This window comes from Indicator indicator, chromosome 39, assembly GCF_027791375.1.
Source record: "Indicator indicator isolate 239-I01 chromosome 39, UM_Iind_1.1, whole genome shotgun sequence".
In the NCBI taxonomy this organism is placed as follows: Eukaryota; Metazoa; Chordata; class Aves; order Piciformes; family Indicatoridae; genus Indicator; species Indicator indicator.
Window position 1 is genome coordinate 939,642 of NC_072048.1, and position 24,942 is coordinate 964,583.

Below are 24,942 nucleotides of genomic sequence, written 5' to 3' on the forward strand. Positions count from 1 at the left end.
CAATACCCAACCCCGGGGGTGGGAGATGAGTGGCACAGCCATGGGAGACAGGGAAGAGGTGCCCAGGGAACCTTTCCATGCCTGGCTAGCAGTACCAGAGGCTCACACCCTCCTGGGGTGCAGAGACCTCCACACCTGGCCATGCCCAAGCCTCCCTGCTGCCCTGCCTCCCCTCCCCAGCTCCGCCTGGCCGCCCTCAACGTGCCCCTCACCGGGGACACCAGCGGGATCCGCGGGGCCGACCTGCAGTGCCACCGGCAGTCCCAGGAGGCTCAGCTCTATGGCACTTTCCGGGCATTCCTCTCGGCCCCCACCCAGGACCTGGCCTCCATCGTCAAGAGGACAGACAGAAACCTCCCCATCGTCAACCTGAAGGCAGGTACCCCCCCCCGCCCCCTGTGGGGGCTGCCGGCGGCAAAGCCTCACAGCCCCCAGTGAGCCTTGGCAGGAGGATCCTTACCCAGTCCTGTGCTGGGGCTGCCGCACCCCAGCTGTGCTCCATGCCGGTGTTGTGGGCAGCAGGGAGGAACCCAGAGCAACTCACAGCTCACAGGTGGGGGGCACAAGGGCATCTCCTCAGCCTCCAGCTCAGCACCAGTGCTTGCCCCACAGGGACAGCTGCTGGCCAAGTCCTGGAGCTCCCTCTTCGAGGGCTCAGCCAGTGCCACCCCACGGCGCCCCATCTACTCCTTCAACGGGCGCAATGTCCTGACAGACCCCCTCTGGTGAGTCTGGCCACGGGGTGGGCACTGGCAGGGCATGCCTGAACAAATTCATCCACTCTGGGAACCAGGGGGGGGGTGTCTGCAGTGGGTCCCCCCCTGCCCCTGGCACTTGCACGCATGCAGGAGCTGGTGCAAAGAGCTGGAGATGCCCTGCATGGTGTCCTCCAGCTCCTCTCAGCCTCATCCCCATCTACAGGCCACGACGGCTGGCCTGGCACGGATCCACCCCACGGGGCAGCCATGCCCGCAGGAGGGATTGCCAGGGCTGGCGCAGCTCTGGCCCTGGGGAGGGCCTGGCCACCCCCCTGGGTGAGGGCAGGCTGCTGGCTGGGCACCGACACAACTGCTCCGAGGCGCTGGCAGTGCTCTGTGTGGAGGTTGCCTTTCCCTACTGGCACATGTGGTGACCCTGGCACCACGGACACCCAGCTGCATGCCCCAGGCAGCACCCCCAGTCCTGTGGAGCTCGGGAAATAGCCCTGGGAGCCCAGGAGCAGCATGAAGGCAAGAACTGCAGTGTGCTAACTATGTGAGAACGCCAAGAGGATGCCAACCCTGCAGCCAGGCTGTGCTGTGCTTGCCCTGACTGTGCCATCCCCATCGATGCCCACACCACAGGGCAGCAGGGTGATGCCAGGCTGTGCACAGCTGCCTCCCTGTGTTTTCATCAAAGTACATGTCACTGCCCAAGAAATAAAGACACAAAATTTGGTACTTTGGATCACCCTTGGTGCTCAGTTATGGGTGTCCTGGCCCAGGCAGCAAGGGGCACAGGGAGGGGAGACGCTGCAGCCAGCCAAGGGACTGGGAGAGGGTCTGGAGCCACAGTGGGCTTCAGCCCGTTGGGCTCAGTGCTAACGGTGGGGTGGGTGGGGAGGGGGCACCATGGAGACAGGGCAACGCCATCGTTGCCAGGTGGCAGGACACCAGAGCAGCCTCTGCCGGAGTGCGGGCAGCAGGGTTAGCTTCAGCAGGAGACCAGGCAGGGCTTTGCTCCTCTCGGGCTGCAGGCAGCAGGGGTTGCCCCTTCCAGAGTGCAGGCAGCAGAATTTGCCTCTCCTGGTGTGCAGGCAGCAAACGGCGGCAGAATGTACAAGGCGTGGAAACCATCCTCCTCCTCCGCGGGCAGTGAGAAGGCAAGGGCAGGGCTGGGGCACCGGGGTTGGGCACTGCAGAGGGATCTGGGCACTGCAGAAGGGCTTGAGCACTGCAGAAGGGCTTGAGCACTGCAGAAGGGCTTGAGCAGCAGCAGAGTTTGGGGCTCCGCCTGCCAAGGCAGCAGCCCCCTGCTCAGTTGGTGGCTCTGGGGTTGGCATCCGGGCACACGCAGGGGGCTGGCACCTGTTGAAGAGGCAGAACTGTGCCTTAGTGCCCCCAGTACGTCCCTTGGATGTGCCCAGTGTGTCCCCTAAACCCACCTAGTGTATCCCACTGCGTCCTCAGGGCCCGTCCAGTGGACCCCAGTATGCCCCGGGCACTGAGCGTATCCAAGCCCCCGGCCAGGCGTTGGGCTCGGCCTCCCAGGGTCTTCCCTCTTCTATTGGTTTATTTCGCTGCCCGTCCCGCAACCGCCCCTTCTGAGTGGCTGATTTGAATGTGAGCAGCTCCTGAGTGGCGGGACGAGGGCAGGGGGAGGACTTGTCCCCGTCCTCCCACTGCGATTGGCTGCGCCCCTGGGGCCGGCGGGCGGTGATTGGCGGAGGGTTTCGTCGGGCGGTTTCGGCGGGCTGAACAGAGCTTTGAAAGGCCCCGCGCAGTTGCCGCCGCCATCGACTCTGTCAGCAGCTCTCACGTCGCCGCCATGGAGCTCCAGGAGACCCTCGCGCCCCTTCGAGTGCGTCCACCCCGTCCATGCAGGGCTTCGGGTTCCGCCACCCCCTCCCCTCGGTGCTCCGGGCCCCTTTGGGGTCTCCTCAGGACTCTGAAGGCCTCCTCCCGCGGTCCCCCTGCTGTCCTCTGGTGCCCTGATCCTCCGGGATGTCCCCCAGTGTCCCGTCCCCCTCGCCTCGGTCTCCATTCCCCTGGGCTTTTCCCCATGCACTTTCTTGACCGAATTCGGGATTCTTCCCCTCTCCGCTAGCCCCCGTGTCGCCCAGGCCTACTCCGATTCGCCCCTCCCTGGCTTGACTCCTTTGCCCCCCGCCCCGGTCCCCCTCCCGGCTCCCGCAGTCCCTCACTGCCGCTGTCTCCCTGAGCAGTCGGCGGACGACAACATCCGGGTGGCCAAAGGCGATGGCCCCAAGAAGCAGCTCTCGGTGGAGCACATCTACCAGAAGAAGACGCAGCTGGAGCACATCCTGCTCCGGCCCGACACCTACATCGGCTCCGTGGAGCTGGTCACGCAGGTACGCGGGCAGAGCCGGGGGCCGTGGGGCTAAGCAGATGGGAAGTTAAGAACATCTGGTTCTAAAGGACAAAGCTTCTGCTGTACAAGCAGGTGGCCCAGAAGAGGAGGTGGGCCTGGGGCCTTATGTGCTTCTTCCCTGTTTTATTTTTTTTCCCAGCAAATGTGGGTCTTTGATGAGGACGTGGGACTGAACTGCAGAGATGTGACCTTTGTGCCTGGCTTATACAAAATCTTTGATGAGATTCTAGGTAAGGTGACCTCTGCTGAGTCAGTGATTGAGGAGTTTAATAATGGCTCTAAGAATGTCTAAGAAATGTGAACTAAATGCAAGAACCTGCCAAGGGTGCTGCTACCCAGTTGTATTGCTGGCCAAGTAAGGTCCACTGCATGGATCTTCATCATCATCACCCATCAAATAATGGATGAGTGTTCACAGAGCATGTGGGCTGTTGATTATACTTGGAAATCTTGGCTGCTGATGGCCTTCCAGTAGCTCTATTTAATACCCATCCATGATACCCTGGCATATTCTGTTACAAAACCAGCTTCATTCAGCCCCAAATTCTCCCTTGTGTTAAATTGTGGGGCTCACCTTTGTAGCTTGCAAGATATTTGCACCCCGGGATTATTATTAGCAGCTCGTTGACATCTGGCATTTGTTCTGCTTGAATACTCTTCACAACTAATAGCTTGGTCTTGATTGAGACCCTGCCCTAACAGCAATGATCCTTCCCTTTAGTCAATGCTGCAGACAACAAGCAGAGGGATAAAAACATGTCCTGCATCAGAGTCACCATTGATGTGTAAGTGGATTTCATTTTGGCTCCTTGCTTTCCCAACTGAAGCAGCTTAGATGTCCCCACTTGTGCTTCTCCCTCAGCTGCTGCCGCACTGGAGGGGCTCATGGCCAGTTCAGCTTAAACCAGTTGTGAAACTTCTCTGTGCTGAGCCCTGGGGTCTCTCATTGAGTGCTGCCCTGTGAAACGGCTGCTGGCTGGCTGGTTGCTGTTGGGGCCATTTCCCTCTTTTCTTCCTGTCGACCTTTTGATGGTGTGGCTGAGCACAGAGGGAGGACTTTTCCCTCTGGTGGTCTCTCTCCCTCTCTGCAGGGCTGAGCCTTTTTCTGTTGCCTTGTCCTCCCTCTGCTGGCTGCTCCTGCACTTGCCGAGCGGAGCTTTGCTGCTGAGGAAATGGTGGCCTCTCCCCAGAGCTTTTGTCTAATCTTTGCTTCACAGCTCACTTTGCAGCCTTCAGAACAGACTTCTTTTGATGTTTTATCCCCAGAGAGAACAACACCATCAGCGTGTGGAACAACGGCAAAGGTATTCCAGTGGTTGAACACAAAGTGGAGAAGGTCTACGTGCCTGCTCTCATCTTTGGGCAGCTGCTCACATCCAGCAACTATGATGACAACGAAAAGAAAGTCACAGGTAGGAAAGAATCAAATGTTCACTAATATTTCTGAGCAGCCTGAAGTAGAGAGTGGGGAAGCTGCTTCTTGATGCCACACAGCATCTGAGTCCTGCAGAGAGCAGTCTCCATGCTCTGGTTTACAGTGAAAATGGTTCAAACAGAGAGAAGAGGGAAAAATCCTCCTTCAATTCCAGGCAAACCTGAGTTTGCTGTCATGTGCTGAGGGTGTCAGATGTTGTTGCTTATTGACAGTTGTGCTTTGGTTGCACTGAAGTGGCTGAGCTGCTGTTGGCCTGGAATTCCTTCAGATGGCTTTGGACAAAGGGAATAACCCCAGGCTGCTCTCCTTCTAATTCCAGGTGGGCGAAATGGTTATGGAGCCAAACTGTGCAACATATTTAGCACCAAGTTCACTGTGGAAACTGCATGTCATGAATACAAGAAGTTATTCAAGCAGGTATGGACATTCCTCAGGTCAGCAAGGGATACCTGAGATCCTCAGATAAAACTCTGAGGTTTTGTCCCAAAGCCCTAGGTGTGATTTGCACCTTAGAGCTGCATTTCAGTATCTAGAGGGATCCTACAGGAAGACTGGGGAGGGACTGTTCAGAAGGGGCTGTGGTGCAGAACAAGTTGTGCAGTGGTTTGGAACTGGAGCAGGGCAGGGTTAGGTTAAACATCAGGAGGAAGTTCTGCACAGTGAGGGTGGGGAGACACTGGAACAGGTTGCCCAGGGATGTGGTTGAGGACCCAGCCCTGAAGACACTCAAGATGAGTCTTGCTGGGGCCCTGGGCAGCCTGCTCTAGTTGGAGCTGTCCCTGCTGACTGCAGGGAGGTTGGCCAAGATGACCTTTGAGGGTCCCTTCCAACCTAATGCCATCTGTGAAAGTATTCACAACTCAAACCCCAGCTTCTCATTTCAAAAAAAACCAAAGCTAGTGGCTCATGCGTGTTAAACCTGCAACTCCCAACCACCCTTCCTTTCCCTCAGACCTGGACAAACAACATGGGGAATGCTGGTGAAATGAAGCTGAAGTATTATGATGGAGAAGATTACACCTGTGTCACCTTCCAGCCTGATCTGTCCAAGTTCAAGATGAAGATTCTGGACAAAGACATCGTGGCACTGATGTCTCGCAGGGCCTACGACATTGCTGGCTCCACAAAGGATGTCAAAGTGTTCCTCAATGGACAGAGGCTACCTGTGAGTCAGGATGGCCAAGCAGCAGGCACACACCTGGCTTGCTCACCTCCCCCTTTGCACAGCCAGCCCTTGTCAAAGCCATTTCTGTCACAACAGATAGAAAAGAGCAAACTCTGCCTGAGTGATTCCTCGGGATGGGGAATTATTTATAGGAGCTGCTCTGAAGCTGCTGTCTGCTCTCATCTGTCTGCAGGTGAAGGGATTCCGCAGCTATGTGGACCTCTACCTGAAGGACAAAGTAGATGAAACTGGGAATGCACTTAAGGTCATCCATGAGGAGGTGAATTCTCGATGGGAAGTGTGTTTGACTTTGAGTGAAAAAGGCTTCCAGCAAGTTAGCTTTGTCAACAGCATTGCCACCACCAAGGTAACTCCTGGCTTGCTTCAGTCAAGCCAGCACTTGACTCAGTCACCCATTTCTGTACTTCTCTGTTGCTTAACTCATCTTCTGAACTACTTCTATCCTTGATTTTACAAATCACATGTAAAACCTCCTTAATTTCAGCATCCAAATGCAGAAATCCAAATGAATTCAGAATTTTATGAGGGCAGAAATGGAGGAAGGAAACATTTTAAGGATGAATTGGAGATTAAAGGCAAAAAAAAACCCACCTAAAGAAAATATAAACTTGATCTAAGCAGTCATCCCCTGAGGCTTTCGGGTTTTGTGTCCAGGCACAGATCCAGGCTGGGGGTGCTGGCTGCTGATCAGCTGCCCAGGAGCCAGCAGTGCCCTCATGCAGCCCAGCAGGCAGCTGTGTGCTGAGCCTGCACAGAGGAGTGTGGGCAGCAGGGCAAGAGAGGGGATTCTGCCCTGTCCATCCCTACTCTACCTAGGGCTATTCCTATGCTTTGTTGCAAACATTTTTCAGCTAAAATCACATCCCATGACTCTGGCAAATTGCTTTAACTCTTCCAGAAGCTCTGTTCTCCATCCTTGGTACCCTTAGCGCTCTTCAGATGCCAGTAACAAACCCTCAGTTGCTTCACACTGCTTTGTGCTTAAAGTTTGCAGTGGATCCCTAGGCATGGAGTGACTCCCAGCTCTCTGCTCTCTTCCTCAGGGTGGCAGACACGTTGATTATGTAGCTGACCAGCTGGTGACAAAACTCATTGATGTGGTGAAAAAGAAGAATAAAAATGGAGTTGGAGTGAAGCCTTTTCAGGTAAAGTGTCAGGATTTCCCCAGTAGGAAAAACAACTCCAACTCTGCTGCAGACTCACTACAGTTTCATGCATTCCTACAGCAATTAAGAACAGAGATTTCCATCCTGTAGGCCACAGATATTAAACTGCTAATTAAAGAAGTCTCTTCTTGGCCAAGTGAAGCCAATAACCATCTCTTGGCTTGGCTCAGGGAGCTGGGGTTGGGCAGCCTGGAGAAGAGGAGGCTTCAGGCAGACCTTAGAGTGGCCTTCTAGTACCTGAAGGAGGCTACAAGAAGGCTGCAGAGGGACTGTTCCCAAAGGCCTGCAGGGACAGGACATGGGACAATGGTTTGAAATGAGAGCAGAGCAGATTGAGATTGGATGCAAGGAGCAAGTTCTGCACCAGGAGGCTGCAACAGGTTGCCCAGGGAGGCAGTTGAGATCCCATCCCTGGAAATGTTCAAGTTCAGGCTCCACAAGACTCTGAGCAACCTGCTCTGGTGGAGATGTCCCTGCTGAGTGCAGGGGGTTGGACTGGAGGCCCTCTGGAGGTCCCTTCCAACCCAACCCACTCTGATGTTGTGATCAGAACACAGCAAGTCACTCCAGGTGCACCAAAGCTCAGTCTCTTAGAAGCTCTTTAGGCTGAGAGCTGCTGATGCCCTGACACCCAAACTCACAGAACATTGTTCTCCAATGCTCATCAGCTCCTAAATGCCTTCAGGAGCCAGCTGAGACCTTTCCCCTTGCTGTGTGATTCCGACAGGCAGCTGTCACCAGGGCGAGGCTTTTAATGTGTGGTGCTGTTCTTCTCTGCTCTAGGTGAAGAACCACATGTGGATTTTTGTGAATTGCTTGATTGAAAACCCAACCTTTGACTCTCAGACAAAAGAGAATATGACCCTGCAGGCCAAGAGCTTTGGCTCAACCTGCAAACTGAGTGAAAAATTCATCAAGGGGGTAAGTCATGAGCCCCAGAGCTGGGAAAGTGCTTCTGCTGTTTAACCTGGCAGATCCATCCTTTTTGAAGTCCTGTCATGAACTGAAGCAAATGCAACTTTAGATCCTGTCACCATGGATGATTTGGGCTTGTTTCTGGGTTTGTATTGCAGGCAGTTTCCTGTGGCATTGTGGAAAGTATCCTAAACTGGGTAAAATTCAAAGCTCAGAGCCAGCTGAATAAGAAATGTTCAGCTGTCAAGCACACCAAGATTAAAGGTGTTCCTAAACTGGATGATGCCAACGATGCTGGTGAGTGGCTGAAATCCCTTTGGAACCAATCCATTCACAGACAAAACTTTTGTTAGACAAAGCCAAGACTTCTCATCTGGAAAGACAAGAAAAGCTTTAGTTAGAGTTTAGCCTCCTTTGCCATGTTTAGCCTCATTTCCCCTGTGCAGTGCCACAAACCCTGCATGTGCTGGAAGATCTATTGCATAGAATCAGAGAATCCTGGAATGGTTCAGGTGGGAAGGGAGCTCAGCTCAGCTGCTCCAACCTCCACCATGGCAGGGACACCTCTCAACTAGACTCAGCTGCTCAAGGCCTCATCCAGCCTGGCCTTGAATGCCCCCAGGAGGAGGCAGCCACAGCCTCCCTGGGCAGCCTGTGCCAGGCTCTCACCACCCTCACACTCAACAACTTCTTCCTCAGCTCCACTCTAACCCTGCTCTGCCTCAGCTCCAAACCATTCCTTTCTCTAGATACCCTTAGGAAAAGTCTCTCTGCAGCTTTCCTGCAGGATCCCTTCAGGTGCTGGCAGGCAGCTCTAAGGTCCCCCTGGAGTTTTCTCCAGGCTGGACACCCCCAGCTCCTCAGCCTGTCCTTGTAGCAGAGGTCTCCTTCCCCTTCCCTGGGAGCCTTTGATTTCACTTCTGAATTAGAAAACTGAATTTGATTTTTCTTACTTCTGTTTGTAGGCAGCAAAAATTCTTTGGATTGTACTCTGATCCTGACTGAGGGGGACTCAGCCAAGACTCTGGCTGTGTCTGGTCTGGGAGTGGTTGGGAGAGACAAATACGGAGTTTTCCCTCTCCGTGGGAAAATGCTCAATGTCAGGGAAGCTTCTCACAAGCAGGTGAGTTGGGAACTCCTCCTGGGCTGCTTGTTAGGTGTGGAATGCTTCCTGTGATGCTTTAGCTGGGCTGGGACAGCTGAGCACCTGCAGCACTGACTCCCAGGAGTGTCTTCAGTGCCTGAGTCTCATCTCCAGTCTGCCCTGCTGGTGCAGTAGGAATGTTGATTGGTTAAGTCCTGTTGGGTGTTTTGCCTCAAGGGATGGATAAGTTTGTGTTGTGGAGTAGAAAAAAAAAGTGTTTAGAATGCTCTGGAATCATGGCAGCAGCAGCCTGCAGGTTGGAACTGCTGTTCCTAACCAACTCAAAAGCACTGACAAGGCAAACTCGGTCAGTGTGACACTTCTGGATCATTTGAGACTCTACTGAGCTGCATTTCAGGTTTGAAAGACAAAGGTTTTCTACTGTGTGACCTTTTCCAGATCATGGAAAATGCTGAAATCAACAACATCATCAAGATTGTGGGGCTGCAATACAAGAAGGACTACGAAGACCAAGAATCTCTGAAGACTCTTCGCTATGGGAAGATTATGATCATGACAGATCAGGTGAGGGTCACCCAAACTGCAGACAGGGAGAGGGGGAAAAAACAACATCTGAATACAGAGGGCAGAAGAAAAAAACCTTTCTCCCACTGCCATTCTTGTACCCAATTCTCTGTATTCATTCCTTCTTACTCTGTATTTCAGTGAGTCAGCCACAAAATGTCTTTCTCAGCCACAAAACAAAGCAGGTAGAGGGGGGAGCAGCACCACCACCTAAATGCTGTCTTTCCAGCTTGCTCCTCCAAGCTTCCTGACCAGTCCTTGCTACCTTTTCACCAAGAATCTGTCTTTTCTGTTTTGTTTCCAGTAGTTCAAACACCACAGGATTACCTTTTTTAGATGTGGGAGCTCATAAGGTCAGGTAGCTGGAATTGGAGAGGCATTTGCTGTGACCCCAGCAGTGGTCAGTTCCATCATGTCTCTGATGAAATGTCTTTTCTCAATCAGGACCAAGATGGATCACATATCAAAGGTTTGCTGATTAACTTCATCCATCACAACTGGCCATCTCTCCTAAAACACAACTTCTTGGAGGAATTTATTACCCCCATCATAAAGGTAAGGGTTGGGAAGGCAAACAAGTGGGGAAGGGTTGGGAAAGATGAACAAAGCAGAGATCCACTGGTCTCAATCTGCCTCTTATGTCACTCTTGAAATGTTTGTTTACTGTAGGCCTCTAAAAACAAGGAGGAAATTGCATTCTACAGCATTCCTGAGTTTGAGGAATGGAAAATCAACACAAGGAACTACAACTCCTGGAAAATCAAGTACTACAAAGGTTTGTCTGAAATTAAACGGTCCAAGTAAGAGCATCCTTGGCTGAAATCAATGAGTCCTGCTTCTGCAGAAAGGGTTAGGAGCAGGTGATCCTAAGTCTTCCCTCCCAATAGATTCTGATTACAAATACATGTGACAGAAAATACAGAAACAAGGAAACAATAACCTTAAACTGGATCAAACCTCAGGAAAATCTCCTCAAATGGAACTCTAATATTCATCATCATAGAATGGCTCAGGTGGGAAGGGAGCTCAGAGCTCAGCTGGTCCATGGCAGGGACACCTCTCAGTTAGACTCAGCTGCTCAAGGCCTCATCCAGCCTGACCTTGAACACCCCCAGGCAGGAGGCAGCCACAGCCTCCCTGGGCAGCCTGTGCCACACTCTCACCACCCTCACACTCAACAACTTCTTCCTCAGCTTCACTCTAACCCTGCTCTGCCTCAGCTCCAAACCATTCCCCCTGGGCCTGTCCCTAGACAATCTCAGGCAAAGTCTCTCTGCAGCCTTCCTGCAGGACCCCTTCAGCAGGCAGGCAGCTGTAAGGTCCCCCTGGAGCCTTCTCCTCTGCAGACTAAACAAAACACCCCCAGCTCCCTCAGCCTGTCTGCAGAGGTTGGGTCTCAGCAGAGCAGAGCTCTCTGCTGTCCTGCTGGCCTCACCCCTCTGGCTGCAGCAGTGTAGCTGAGCAGCTCTGCTCTGCTTTGTGTGCTGCTTGCCACAGCTCCTTGCGTGCTGGCTCTGAGTGCTTACTCTCAGCACTAAGTACTTAGCACTAAGTGTTTACTCCTAGCACTGAGTACTTGCTCAGAGAGTTGCCAGCTGCAGGACAATGGCTGGATGAGGAGGGATCCTTTCCCATTTGCACTTAATCATTTCAGACAGCTGCAGGAGCCCCAGACCATCTCCAGCAGTACAACCAGCAGTTGCTCACTGCTCTAACCCTGCTGGGTTTTTGTGATGCTTTTTAAAGCAACCCAAGTTTGCAGGCAGTCAATCTTCCTGCTGAACATTGAGATGATGCATCCCAGAAAGCAGGCAGAGCACAAGAGCTGCAAGAAAGGGCGAGGTGACTGAGGGTGGCTGGCACTGTCTCTGCAGGTTTGGGTACCAGCACATCAAAGGAGGCTAAGGAGTACTTTGCAGATATGGCAAAGCATCGAATTGGCTTCAGATACTCGGGGCCTGAAGATGATGCTGCGATCACCCTGGTAACTCACACTTGATTTAATTGCTGACTTGGTACCTTTGGTATTCCACTGCTTAGAGTGCTCTGTATTTTCTCTTAAAATGCTCTTAGAGGCCCTTGGGCTTGAGACAATCTCCTGGTTACCAAGGCTACAGCTTCAGTCCGACCAGTAGGAACAAATCTGCCCCTGGACCTCAGGCCAAGAGTACCCTTTTAATGATGGCTTTTAAATATAGCTTGGAACAAACTAATCCTTGCAACCCAACTGACATTTCCAGCCACAATAGGAAATATTCCTTCACATTTTTCTGCATGTTCTGCTGTACTTTTCCCCAAGTTAGACCTTCTCCTTTCTCCCCCCAAGATCTTCTCCTTGCAAAATGCTTCACCAGTGGATTGAAACAGCCCTCTGTGAACTTCTTCACCTTCAGCATTTTGAGCTATTGGGCAGTGCCAAAACCCCCAAGTTTGTTTTTCCTCAAAATGTTGGTGGTTTTTTGTTTGTTTTTTTTTTCCCCAAAAAACCTTCTTTACTTTTCTGGTATTGTGTTAAAAATCCTCACATTTAAACTTTCCACACCTCCTAAAGCCTGGGGGAAATGGTGCTCTGGGTGTGTTTAGCTACTAGAGGCTTTTACTGCCCTTGGTGGGCTGTTCAGCCACCCTGCTCGGGGTGGGGGGGTCTCCTGCAGAGAGCCTGCTGCAAGCTTTCTTTTCCTGGTGTGATCCACTAGGCCCACACCCCCCTAGAACACCCTTGAACTTTTCACTTTGGTAACACACAGGCCTTTAGCAAGAAGAAGGTGGATGAGAGGAAGGAGTGGTTGACAAGCTTCATGCAGGACAGACGAGAACGGAAGCTCCATGGCCTGCCTGAGGTAAGCTCTCTGCAGCTGAAGCCAACTGGTTCCCCCTTGCCCTGGGACTCTGCTCAGCTTCACTCTGCCACACCAGAGCTGCACCCAGCTCCCAGTCAGCCAGGCACTCACCTCCTGACAGGATAGCTCAAGTCTGTCAGGATTTTGCAGGGGAGGCTTTTTTCTCTCATCCCTGGCAGGTCCCCCAGCAGTTCCTTGCATTTTCAACTCTCATAGATTCATGGAATGGGTTGGGTTGGAAGGGACCTTTAAAGATCATCCAGTTCTAACCTCCCTGCCATGGGCAGGGACACCTCTCAACCTGGGTAAGGAACAGGTCAGACCTTGTTAAAGCTAAGGCAATCTTGCACCTCTTTTCCTTAGGAATACCTGTATGGGAAAAATAGGGATTACCTGACCTACAATGACTTCATCAACAAGGAGCTGGTGCTGTTCTCCAACTCAGACAACGAGAGATCCATCCCATCCCTGGTTGATGGTGAGTTACTGCAAGGGGCTGATCCTGCACAGAGCACTGCCCACAAGAAAATCAGTGTTTGTCAGCTCAGCACCATCAGGGAACCTGCTGGTTGCAGGGTCAGGCTCCTGAAGTCTCTTCTCTACTTCCAAGCTTTTTAATCTTTGCATTAAATGTCTGCTCCATTTTCATGGATTCATAGAATGGGTTGGGTTGGAAGGGACCTCAGAGATCATCCAGCTCCAACCCCCTGCCATTGGCAGGGACACCTCCCACCAGCCCAGGTTGCTCAAGGCCTCATCCAACCTGGCCTTGAACACCTTCAGGGGAGGAGGCATCCACAGCCTCCCTGGGCAACCTGTGCCAGGCTCTCCCCACCCTCACTGGCAAGAATTTCTTCCTAGTCCCCAGTCTCAATCTCCCCTCCTCAAGCTTAAATTTGTGGTGTATTATTGCAAGTAGCTGACTCCTGGTGCAGAGTCTGGAGGTGCACACAGGTAGTTCCCATGTCTGGAGAGCAGAGACACTTTGTGCATTCTGATCCCAAGGTCTTGTCTTTGTTGTACAGGTCTGAAGCCAGGGCAAAGGAAAGTTCTGTTCACTTGTTTCAAGCGAAACGACAAGCGGGAGGTGAAGGTTGCTCAGCTGGCTGGCTCTGTAGCTGAGATGTCCTCATACCATCATGGTGAGGTGAGAACCTGCCCTGCTTCTGCAGAAGGCTTTGCATAGAACCCCGGAATGGCTCAGGTTGGAAGGGAGCTCAGAGCTCATCTTCTCCAACCTCCTTTGCCTTAATCTTTGTGCTTCCAGTGCAGAACTCTGCACCTGCAGTTCTGACCCTTGCTTGCCTTGCAGGCCTCACTGATGATGACCATCATTAACTTGGCTCAGAACTTTGTGGGCAGTAACAACCTCAACTTGCTGCAGCCCATTGGGCAGTTTGGCACAAGGCTGCACGGTGGGAAGGACTCTGCCAGCCCTCGATACATCTTCACCATGCTCAGGTCAGCACTGAAGGCTTCTGTTGGCACATTAGAGGGGTCTAGATGAGAGGCTGGAGTGAAAAATGCTTTTTCTTTTCCCTTTTAAACCTTTGGAATACTTGGAGGTAGCAGCAACTAAAGTGTGAGGTTTGGATCCTAGGTTCACAGGGCCCTTGGTGGTGGTGGGTTGGTGGTTGGATCTCAGAAGGCTCTCCCAACCCAAACAGCTCTGTGGTAGGACTCTGGGGTGAAATTCTGCTCTCCCCTCCAGCCCTCTGGCACGGCTGCTGTTCCCTGCAATGGATGACAACGTCCTGAAGTTCCTTTATGATGACAACCAGCGTGTGGAGCCCGAGTGGTACATCCCTATCGTGCCCATGGTGCTGATCAACGGCGCCGAGGGCATCGGCACCGGCTGGTCCTGCAAGATCCCCAACTTCGACATCAGGGAGGTGGTGAACAACATCCGGAGGCTGATAGATGGAGAGGAGCTACTGCCAATGGTAAGCAGCTCTGAGCAGCACAGGCCTAAATGGCTCAGGTGGGAAGGGAGCTCAGAGCTCAGCTGCTCCAACCTCCCCACTGTGGCAGGGGCACCTTTCAGCTGGACTCAGCTGCTTAAGGCCTCATCCAGCCTGACCTTGAACACCCCCAGGCAGGAGGCAGCCACAGCCTCCCTGGGCAGCCTGTGCCAGGCTCTCACCACCCTCACACTCAACAACTTCTTCCTCAGCTCCACTCTAACCCTGCTCTGCCTCAGTTCTAAACCATTCCCCCTTGGCCTGTCTCTAGATACCCTCAGCAAAAGTCTCTCTGCAGACTTCCTGTAGGATCTCTTCAGGTGCTGGAAGGCAGCTTTAGGGTCCCCCTGGAGTCTTCTCCAGGCTGCACATCCCCAGTTCCCTCAGCCTGTCCTCATAGCAGAGGTTCTTCATCTTGCTCCTTAGTTAATTCAGCACAGTATTGGAGCACTTCATGCGAGTGCTTAAATCCAGGAGCTGACCCTCTGTGTTTTCTCCTTAGCTTCCCAGTTACAAGAACTTCAAAGGCACCATAGATGAGCTGGGACCTAACCAGTACATAATCAGTGGGGAGGTGTCCATCATTGACTCTACAACCATTGAGATCACAGAGCTGCCTGTCAGGACATGGACACAGGTAACAAACAGCTCCCTTGCCCTGTGGCAGAGGCTTAGTGGCCTTTGGAGCTTTGCACCTCCATGGCTCTGACTCTGATTCTTTTCTCAGACTTACAAAGAGCAAGTTCTGGAGCCGATGCTGAATGGGACTGAGAAGACTCCACCACTAATCACAGACTACAAAGAGTACCACACAGACACCACAGTCAAGTTTGTGGTGAAGATGACTGAAGCCAAGCTGGCTGAGGCTCAAGCAGCGGGGCTGCACAGGGTCTTCAAACTCCAAACCAGCTTAACCTGCAACTCCATGGTATGTGAGAGGTGCTGCTGAGCAAAATCCTTGGTTTAGCTCAGGGCACCTGGGGCAGTGATCTGTTCACTTGGGTGGTTCTGCTGTGGTTGGGTTTAGAGCTCCTTTCTCAATAGCCTTCAAAAGGTCAAGAGACCAGCTTGGGAATGGGCCTTAGTGGGATGGTTTTGCCTGAAGGGGTCAAAGTGGTCTGAAATCACACAGTTCAGAGGCCTCTGTTGTGACAACAGCACCAGTGTCCAGTGTTGTGACAGGGTGGGAAGCTTGATGCAAGATGTCCTGCAGCTGGCTTTAGGGGTCAAGAAACCTTAACCCTAACTGAAGCCATTTCTGAACCACCACTGAGCTTTCATCATCTGCTGGCCAACACTTCAGCTGCACTCTCACCTGTGCTCTAGGGACACCTCAGTGGGTCTGCAGATCACTTTTACCATCCTAATGCCTGGCTTCTTCCTTTCCTCCAGGTCCTTTTTGACCACGTTGGCTTTCTCAAGAAGTATGACTCCCCCCAGGACATTCTGAAGGAGTTCTTTGAGCTCAGGCTCCACTACTACAGCCTGAGGAAGGAGTGGCTCATTGGCATGCTGACTGCTGAGGCCACCAAGCTCAGCAACCAGGCTCGTTTCATCCTGGAGAAGATTGATGGCAAGATTGTGATCGGTAGGAAGCACTCCTGCTTAGCTGGGAGGAGAAGGAGGAGGAGGAGGTGGTGTGACCTGGAGTCCTGTCAGCAGCCCCTCAGCCCCAGCCTGGCTCTCAACAATCTGCTTTGGAGTTTATCTTCTTCTTCCAGAATAGAGCAAAACACTTCACAGAGCTTCCCTGCTCCCCAGCATTATGCACAGAGTCAAACAGGGAGCTCACAGCCTTCCTGCTGTGTGCCTGGCAGGATTTTGAGGGTAGAGTTGGGGTTTTTACCACTTTAGCACCAGCTCCTCTCTGGCCCTGACTCAGCAGGGACAGGACTGAAGTACAAGTGGGGTTGGAAAGAGGAGGGAGTGGTTTCTGTTGAGTGCACACTTCTTAAGAGCCCAACTCTCTGTTCTCTTTGTGAATCTCTGCAAAAAAATATTCCAGATCATGTCCTCAGAGGACTGAAGCTTCCAGCATAGAAGATCTTCAAGTTAGCAGCATCTGAGGATCATGAGCTGGAAAAAAAAGAAGCAGATCTTTGTTCCCAGCACTGGCATTTCCCAGTCAGCTTTCCCACCTCACTCTCAAAGGCAGCCTGTGCTGCACTGCGCTCCCAGAGGACACAGCTCAACAGAGGGTCATGAGATGCTCTGTGGTTTGTGTCCGAGGGGCAGCCCAGCACTGCCAGCAGCCTGTGTCCATCTGACTGGGCTCAGGAAGGAAGCATCCCCCTGGAAGCAGTTGCAGGGCTGACAGGGTTGGATCTGTTTGTGTCTCATGGTTGATTGCTTCTGATAATCTTAAAAGCAGCAAATTCCAGCTGCAGCATTTCCTTTGGTTGGGGCACTCAGTGTGGATTTCCCAGGTGATGCCCACAGAGGTGCCAGCTGTACCAAGCCCTCTGAGTGCTGGCAGGGTTTTTTCCTCCATCCACCTGCTTGTCCATTGTCACTAAACCTTTTTGATGCCATCACACCTTTAATTTTCTTTTTTTTTTTTTTACCCCAAACTCCTTGTGGCAGGGGAAGTATGGAAATGAAGAAGGGAAACCCTGGCAGAGCTCTGGCAGCTGCTGCTGGTGGCTGTAGGAGTGATGCTGCCCTGACAAACCACCCCTGAAACAGGAACATTTGAGCTGTTAGTTCAGGCCCTTCCTCATGTCCCACCTCTGATGAGGCAAAGCTGGTTCAGAGGCTGGCAGGATGCTGAGCTGCTGGAGCCATGGGTCCAGCATGTAATGCTCAGCTGGTACTGGGCACCAGCACCAACCCTGAAATGTCCTTTTCCAGAAAACAAACCCAAGAAGGAGCTGGTTCAGCTGCTTGTACAGAGGGGGTATGCATCAGACCCAGTGAAGGCCTGGAAGGAGTCACAGAATGAGGTAATGCTTTGGTCATCCCCTCCAAGCAGATCCAGGCTGGCCTCTCTCCCTCTCTGAAGCTCCATCATGAGGATGGAGAAGCCCAAGGCTGCTTTTCAGTTGATAGGGTTCAAGAGTTGTGTGTCTGCTGTGGCTGTGATCAGAAACATGAGAAAAAACTCCCCTTCCTGTGGAGAAGGTGCTGAGCCCCAGCCACTGGCTGCTGGCTCAGGTCCTTGGTGCAGCAATTTCTGCTCTTCCCTAAGGCTTTGCTTGCACCTGTGGGGCACAGTTGTGGGGAGGGCTCTGAGGAAGGTGACAAAACTGAGGAGAGACTCTGGACTATGAAGACAAAGAGGCCAAACAGAGCTCAGCAAAAGAGATTTGGGGATTGTGTCTGCAGCTGGATTCCTCTCTGTGGTACCAGCTGAGGCTTTCAGAGCTTGCTTGACTGTTCTAGAAGGGTCTGGGGCACCATAAGCTGATGGAGTCCAGATTGGATCACTAGCCCCACCCTGGTAGGGAAATCTGTTTGTTGACGAAGTTTGGTTTAAATCCACACTCAGGAAGAAGAGAAAGGGGAGGAAGAGGAGGAGAGTGACAAGGAAGCAACAGCTGCTGCTGGCCCAGACTTCAACTACCTGTTGAACATGCCCATGTGGTATCTGACTAAGGAGAAGAAAGAGGAGCTCTGCACACAGAGAAATAACAAAGTTTGTGCCTCCTTTTCCTTAGCCAAGCTGTGGTAGCTCACCTGGGTTCAAACAGGGCACTCAGGACCCTCAACTGTCCTTCCCTTTAGGTCAAGGAGCTGGAAAACCTGAAGAGCAAGAGTGCCTCTGACCTGTGGAAGGAAGACCTGGCTGTCTTTGTGGAAGAACTTGATGTATGTCAGTGCTCAGTGCAGCTGGTGGCTAAGCAGCCACCATCACTTTCTTGCTGTAAGAAGGGAACTAAAGATGCTAACTCCTGCCTGAGGAGAACAAAAGCTTTCTGCACCTTCCTAGCTTGGGGCCAGGGAGCCCCAACACCAAAGTAGCCACTGGAAGGTGGTCAGTTGCTAGTCCTGAGTAGTGAAGAGGAGGGTTTGGGAGAAAAGCAGTGCTGGGATGTAGATCAGAGGGCTCTGGGGACACTGAAGAGCTGAGGGAAGAGCTGGGCTGTGCTGAACAGAGCCCAGCCTGTGGGCACCATCACCCCTGGGCACTGCCTGTGTCTGCTCTTACTCCCCAAGCCCCCAAACTGTAGCTGTGCCTGAAATCGGTGCTTGAAAACCTGCAGATCTGTGGCAGAGGGGGGAAATGTGCTTAAAATGATGGTGGAATCAGCAAGGCCAGAGGCTGTGGGGTGGCTTTGCAGCAGAGGGACTCCATGGTTGTGTTGTCTGCTCTCCTGTGCAGGTGGTGGAGGCCAAGCAGAAGCAGGATGAGCTGGAAGGCTGTGTGGGCAAACCTTTGAAGGTGAAAGGAGGGAAAACCAAAGTGAAGAAGCTGCAAGCAGCAGAAGTGATGCCATCCCCTCATGGTGTGAGGGTTGTGCCTCAGATCACTGCAGAGATGAAGGCAGAGGCAGAGAAGAAAACCAGAAAGAAAGTAAAGGTAAAAAAGGACCATTCCAAATCTTCCTTCACACCCCCTTCAGTGCAATGCTGAAGACATCCAAGGTGGTGTTGGCTGAAGCTGTCCTGCTGAAGCAGCTGCTCAGGGAGAGGGACCTGGGGAGCACTGGAAATGGATGTTTCTCAGGCTCAAGAACAGATTCAAGAGATGGCTTGGAGGGAAATCTGTTGGTACAGCATAGATCACAGTGGCAGGGCTGGGCTGCTAGCTCAGAAATAAAAAGGCAGAAGGAAGTTGTGGATGTCCTGAGGATTTTATGCATCCTTCAGCAGGCAGGAAACACAGGCAGTAAATTCCCTTCTCCAGAGCAGCCTTGGCATTTCCAGTAATGCTTTCAGCCACTCCATGCCATGATTGTTCTTGATCTCAAGGAGATAAAGATTTAACTCTTTTTGTAGTTCAGGTGATGCCTTTCAGCCATTTGCAGCACAGAAAACCAAACTCTCCCCTCAGCTGTTGGGAGCTGTGGGGCAGACCTGGGGCTCCTTTCCTGCAGGTCGTTTCAGCTGACAGTTTTTTTTTTCCTGTCACAACAACCTTGCACTGTTGTTTTTTAACCCACCCTGTTGAGTTCAGCATCCTCCACACACCCAGAGCCAGACCATCAGCACACAAAGGCTGTACCAAAGGGCTCCCAGCAGCAGGGGCAAAGTTCCTGTTGTTCTTCAGCTTGGATTTTGCAGCCCACAGCAGCTGCCCTGGGGCTGGATCCTGCCTGGTTGCCTTGGCTGCTCTGTTCCACAGGCAGCTGCTTTCACAAGCAGATCTCTCCCCTCACTAACTTCCATACCTCTGACCCAAGCAGCTCCTTTCTCTGTCACTCCTTGTGCCTCATGGCCCAGCTGGCTCAGCAGATCTCTTTGCTGTCTGCTTCTGTCTGCAGAGTGAGAAAAACGAATCTGATGAGAATCAAGAAGAAGGAGACAAAGAATTTTCAGGCATTAAGCAGAGATTGGCAAAGAAGCTTAACACTGAGAAAGGTAAACATGCTGAGATGATTTATTCCATGGCTGGAAAGGGAGGGGAATGGTGTGAAGAGGTTAACTGACCTCTTCCTGAAGGTGAGCAAAACATCCAGGATCCAAAAACAAAGTGAAAGTCAGAATCCATTTGGAGGTTTTAAGGCAGAATCTTCTGGAGTTTAGTGCTGCATTTCTGGGCTGAGCCTGAGGGGCTGAGCCTGGGGTTCACCTGCCTGCTGGTGTGTTTCAGGGGTGAAGAGACAGGCCACCCTGCCGTTCAGGCCACTGAAGAAGAAGAAACGAAACCCTTGGTCTGACTCAGAGTCTGATTCTGAACCTGACTTTGAAGCTCTCCCTCAAAGAGAGAAAGTTGTTCGGCAGGCAGCAGGTGAGTGACAGCACAGACACAGGAGCAGGGACAGCTCCTGGGGGACAGCACTCCACAGACTCTGGCTGGTGCCCCCAGCATAAGAGGGATGTGCAGCTGCTGGAGTGGGTCCAGAGGCCTCAAAGAGGAGCGGAGGGCTGGAGAACCTCCCCTGTGGGGACAGGCTGTGAGTGAGTTGGGGATGTGCAGCCTAGAGAAAGCTGCAGGGTGAACTTACAGCAGCCTTCCAGTACCTGAAGGGACTTCAGGAGAGCTGGGGAGGGACTTCTGATAAGGGCTGGGAGTGACAGGATGAGGGACAATGGCTTTGAGCTGGGAGAGGGGAGAGTGAGACTGGAGATGAGGAAGAAATTCTTGCCAGTATGGGTGGGGAGACACTGGCACAGGTTACCCAGGCAGGCTGTTGAAGGCCAGGCTGGATGAGACCTTGAGCAGCCTGAGCTGGTGGGAGGTGTCCCTGCCCATGGCAGGGGGTTGGAACTGGCTGATCTTGAAGGTCCTTCCAACCCAACCCATCCTATGAATCCTTAGGGAGCTCTCAGAGTCTGAGATCTTGGCCAGGGATAACAATTGATGACAACCAAATCTTGGTACCAACTGAGCAGATTTCCAGCAGGCTTTGGAAGGAAGAGCACAGCAGGAGGAGGGAGGAGCTTTGGTGACCTCTGCCTTGGGGAGCTCAGGCTGCACCACGATCTGGAGCCCTGTGCCTGGCAGCCTCAGTGTCTGCTTGGGGTTTATTCACATCTTTAGTTTCTAATAACTGCAGCCACAATATTTGACAACAAAGTCAGCTGCTGACTGCCAAGTGTGTAAAGTGCTGCATCTGCCTCCTCTCTCCAGCCAAAGCCAAGCCCATCATCAGCTTGGACTCGGATGAGAATCTCTCCAGCTCGGATGAGGAGTCAGAATTCCAAGCCAGCAGCGATGGCAGCATTGAATCAGACACCAGCACCAAAGCAAAACCTTTGCCCAAGCCCAAAGCTGCTCCAAAGTGAGTTTCCTCCACTGGCAGGGGGTTGTGCTGCTGCTGTTGATGCTGTGGGAGCTGACAGCTCACCCTCCTCACTGCACCTCCTGCGTGCAGCCTGAGCTAAGCAAACACCTGGGGTTTTGTGTTCTAGGGAGACCACTGAGAAAGCAGCCAAAGCTCCCAAGCTGAAGGCAGTGCAAAGTGCAGCCCCTGGTGAGTACAAGAGCTGCTGAACCTGGTTGGTGTTCCTCGAAGCCCACAGCAGTGCCCTGGGCACTTGATCTGTGTCTAACACTGCCAAAGGGCAGGAGGGGATCCTGCCCCTTTGTTCTGCTCTGCTGAGACCTCACCTCCAATCCTGCCTTTAGCTCTGGAGTCCCTTCCCCTTGGGAAGGGCAGGCCTCAGGCAGAAGGTTGTGGTGCTGGGGCAGGAGCAGGTTTCAGTGCACCCAAGGTTTTTTTCTCTTTCTGAGTTGGGTTTGCCATGAACCCAGCTTGAAGACATCTTCCCCAGTGGACCCAAAGGATTCCTTTCTGTCCTGATGTCTGTAGCCAGAGCAGATCACTGCACTATTCCAAACTCATTTCTGCTTTCTTCATTCAGCTGAAGCCCAAGTTGTGGCTGATGACAACCTGAGTGTAGCTCCTGCAGATCCTCCTCCCCTCATGCCTCAGAAGAAGACGACTCTGTCCAAAAAAACTGCAGCAGCTGAGAAGGTTGCAGCCACCAAGGGTAAGGGAGCTGCAGCAGCATTTTTAGCTCACAATTATTCTTCCTGTGGGAAAGCAGCTGAGGGTTTCTGCTGGGCACTCAGGGAATGGAGTTTGCATTGCAGCAGAGATCTGAGGTTTGAGGCAGAGGTTGCCTGGTTGGAGGCAGTCTGTTTCCAAACAGATTGTGTTGGAGTTCATCTCAGACATGCTTGCAGGGAGGGAATTTTCATTTGGGAACAGAAGTGAATGCTTCCTACAGGGCTCTGTAATCCTTGGCAGGAGGAATCTGAGTGGAATTTGTCTTGTTCCACTTCACATCTTCTTGGGAAGAGAGCCCTTGGTGGCTGCTTCCCAGCAAGGAGGAAAGTTGCTTTTGGGGCACTTGGAGCTATTTAGTGCTGGCTCAACCTTGTAAATGTCCAGCATTAGATTCAGGCTGGGTTTCAAACTTCACTGCCTAGAGTCTTTGTCAGGCTCTGCAAGCAGCTTTGGGTGCCCCAGCTCTGCTTAGGGGGCTGAGCCCAGCTCTGCAGTGCTCTGTGCCTGCTCCTTCCAGTTCTAAAGGGAGAAAGCCTTTTAGCATTCTAGAGTGAGCTGAAGCTTCACCTGGAGAGGTGCCTCAAGTTGCTGCTAGAAGAAAAGCCAGAATCACAGAAAGTCAAAAAGGAGCTAAGGAGCTCCCCAGGCCCCTGCTCAGCAGCCATGGTCAGTCCTTCCCTTCCCCACGAGGGGCTGGGGAGGTTTCAGATGGGTTACCTGGCCTTGAGAGTTCAGCTCTGAAATAGTCTGCAGATTGCTTTGGGTACAGTTTAATTTGATCCTCTCAGTGCAGTGGGATTGAGCAGATAAACAACCTAATTTCTCATCAGCCTGCTGGGGAGCAAGCTGGAGACAAACCAGGCCTGGAAAGGAGAGAGAGGCCCTGGGTGCTGACCTGGCAGTGCTGCCTGGGGAGGGCTTCACAGACTGGGTGAGAAGAGAGGCAGCACAGCAAGGGCTTGAACTCAACAGCAGCTTCTGTTGCAGAGCACCAGCCATCCATCATGGAGATTCTGGCCAGGAAAAAGGTGCCCAAGGCTGGCAAGACCACAGCAAAGCAGAAGTCTGAGGCACTGGAGCTGGGCCCACAGGGTGACGAGAGGCCTGGGCCGAACAAGGGGCGCAAGGTCACCAAGAGGCAGCCCAAGGGCTCCCATTCGGATTCAGACTCAGATTTTGGGCCTTCAGCTTCCATTCCAGCAAAGGTTTGTGCTCTGCCCCTGCTGGTGCTGGTAAGAGGAAGAATCATGGAATTGTTTTGGTTGGAAAAGACCTTTAAGATCTTTGAGTCCAACCAGTCTCTAACTCTGCCAAGGCTGGGGCTAAACCACATCCCTCAGCACCACATCTCCCCTTCAGAGAAGAAATTTCTTCTAATGTCCAATCTAAACCTCCAGTGGGGCAACTTGAGGCCATTTCCTCTCTCCCTGTCACTTGTTCCTAGGGAGAAGAGCCCAACCCCCACCTGGCTCCAACCTCCTTTCAGGGAGCTCTAGGGAACAATGAGGTCTCCCCTCAGCCTCCTCTCCTCCAGGCTGAACACCCTTCTCACCCCAGGCTGAGCAGTTCCCTCAGCTGCTACTCCCCAGTCCTGTTCTCCAGACCCTTCAGCTTCATTGCCCTTCTCTGGACCCCCTCCAGCTCCTCAATGTCCTTCTTGAGGGCCCAAAACTGACCCCAGCATTCAAGGTGTGGCCTCCCCAGTGCCCAGTCCAGGGGGACAATCCCTGCCCTGCTCCTGCTACCCACACCATTGCTGATCCTAAGCCAGGACACTTGGTAGCCCTGGCCACCTGGGCATGCCCTGGTTCATCCTCACCTGCTGCTGCCCAGCACCCTCAAGTCTTTCTCTGCTGGGCAGTTTCCAGCCACTGTGCCCCAGCCTGGAGCAGAGCTGGCTGTGGGGAGAGGGCTGGGCACACCTCCTGACCCCCCACGCTGCTGCTTTGGTCTCATCAAGGCCAAACCTCCTCAGTGACCTGCTGATGTTTTATGCTCCTAGAGGGCTCAGATTCACAGCTCACCTCCTGCCTCTGCTTCTCCTCCAGAAATCCAAGCTGGATGATGACAGCAGCAGCTCTGCTGGTGGCAGCCAGCCTGTGGTCACCACTGCCCGCACCAGGCCTGGCCGCACCAAGAAGCCTGTCCAGTACCTGGAGGAGTCCGACGAGGATGACCTCTTCTGAGCCTTGAGGATGAGTTCAACCTGCTGCACCCAACCTGCTCTCACCAAGGCCTCCAGCAGAGCTCTCAAGGAGCTCTCACCAACCTCTCAGGCTGGGCAAATCTTTTTGTTGAGTTTAGCTTAGTCCAAGAATCCTTTATTGAGCGCAGCCTCCGTTTGCCAAGGTTGGAAATCACTTCAGATGTGGTGAAGTAGGAAGAATCCCTCCAGTTCTGAGCCATGTGCCCAGCTGGTGCTGCTGGACTGTCTTCAGCCATCAGCCAGCTGAGCTCTTTGGACACTTTGTGGTCATTTTAACCTTCAGGCAAGGTATTGGACAAGCCCAGTTCATTGAACCCCCTCCCTCCCCAGAGGTGCCTTCCCCTTTAGGTTAAATAGAGAAAATAAAGCAGCAGCTCTTAGGTCCCCAGCTTCTCAGGACTCCACGTTGGGGGTTTGCCTCTGTGAGTGCACACTCAGGCCCCTCTCCCTCAGCCTCTGAGCTTTACCCTCTGCTTGCTGACCCCAGGTTCCATGGCAGGGCTGTGCAGATGTCTCCTGATGGCGCTGGCAGCTTTTATCTCCTGTCTGCCTGCCAAGCAACCCATGCTGAGCTGCTCCAGCCCAGGGGTCACCTCTGGCTGAGAGCCACTTGTGGCTGCCATGCCTGGTGCTGCAGAGCCTCTGCAGCTGGCTGAGGGAGAGGAGAGGACAGAGCAGGACAAACCTTCACCACCTGGGCTGGGGAGCCAGCAGCAGGCTCCGCTGTGCTGAGCTGCTCTGCCCCTGTGGCTCCTCAGCAGCCTGAGCCTTCTCCTGCCTCTTTGTTCCTGTACACCAAGAGCTTCCCCACCCCCCCTGGGTGCCACTGCTAGGCAGAGCTCCCAGCACTCAGGTTCC

At 52.8% G+C, this 24,942-nt stretch overlaps 1 protein-coding gene across 1 annotated transcript; it reads left to right on the forward strand.

The window, feature by feature from the left end:
* Positions 1-2,526: 2,526 nt before the first annotated feature.
* Positions 2,527-24,064, forward strand: TOP2A (DNA topoisomerase II alpha). Its single transcript, XM_054396808.1, is given in 35 exon segments — positions 2,527-2,559; positions 2,924-3,070; positions 3,230-3,320; positions 3,812-3,875; positions 4,357-4,502; positions 4,845-4,942; positions 5,478-5,690; positions 5,884-6,057; positions 6,755-6,856; positions 7,661-7,798; positions 7,951-8,089; positions 8,758-8,915; positions 9,336-9,461; positions 9,906-10,016; positions 10,131-10,236; positions 11,336-11,445; positions 12,209-12,301; positions 12,665-12,779; positions 13,327-13,448; positions 13,614-13,762; positions 14,013-14,244; positions 14,765-14,899; positions 14,990-15,190; positions 15,655-15,850; positions 17,113-17,204; positions 17,750-17,896; positions 17,986-18,069; positions 18,584-18,781; positions 19,686-19,782; positions 20,015-20,152; positions 20,996-21,150; positions 21,290-21,338; positions 21,730-21,858; positions 22,866-23,083; positions 23,927-24,064. Coding segments are annotated over 35 exon segments (4,644 nt in total).
* The last annotated feature ends 878 nt before the right edge of the window (positions 24,065-24,942 follow it).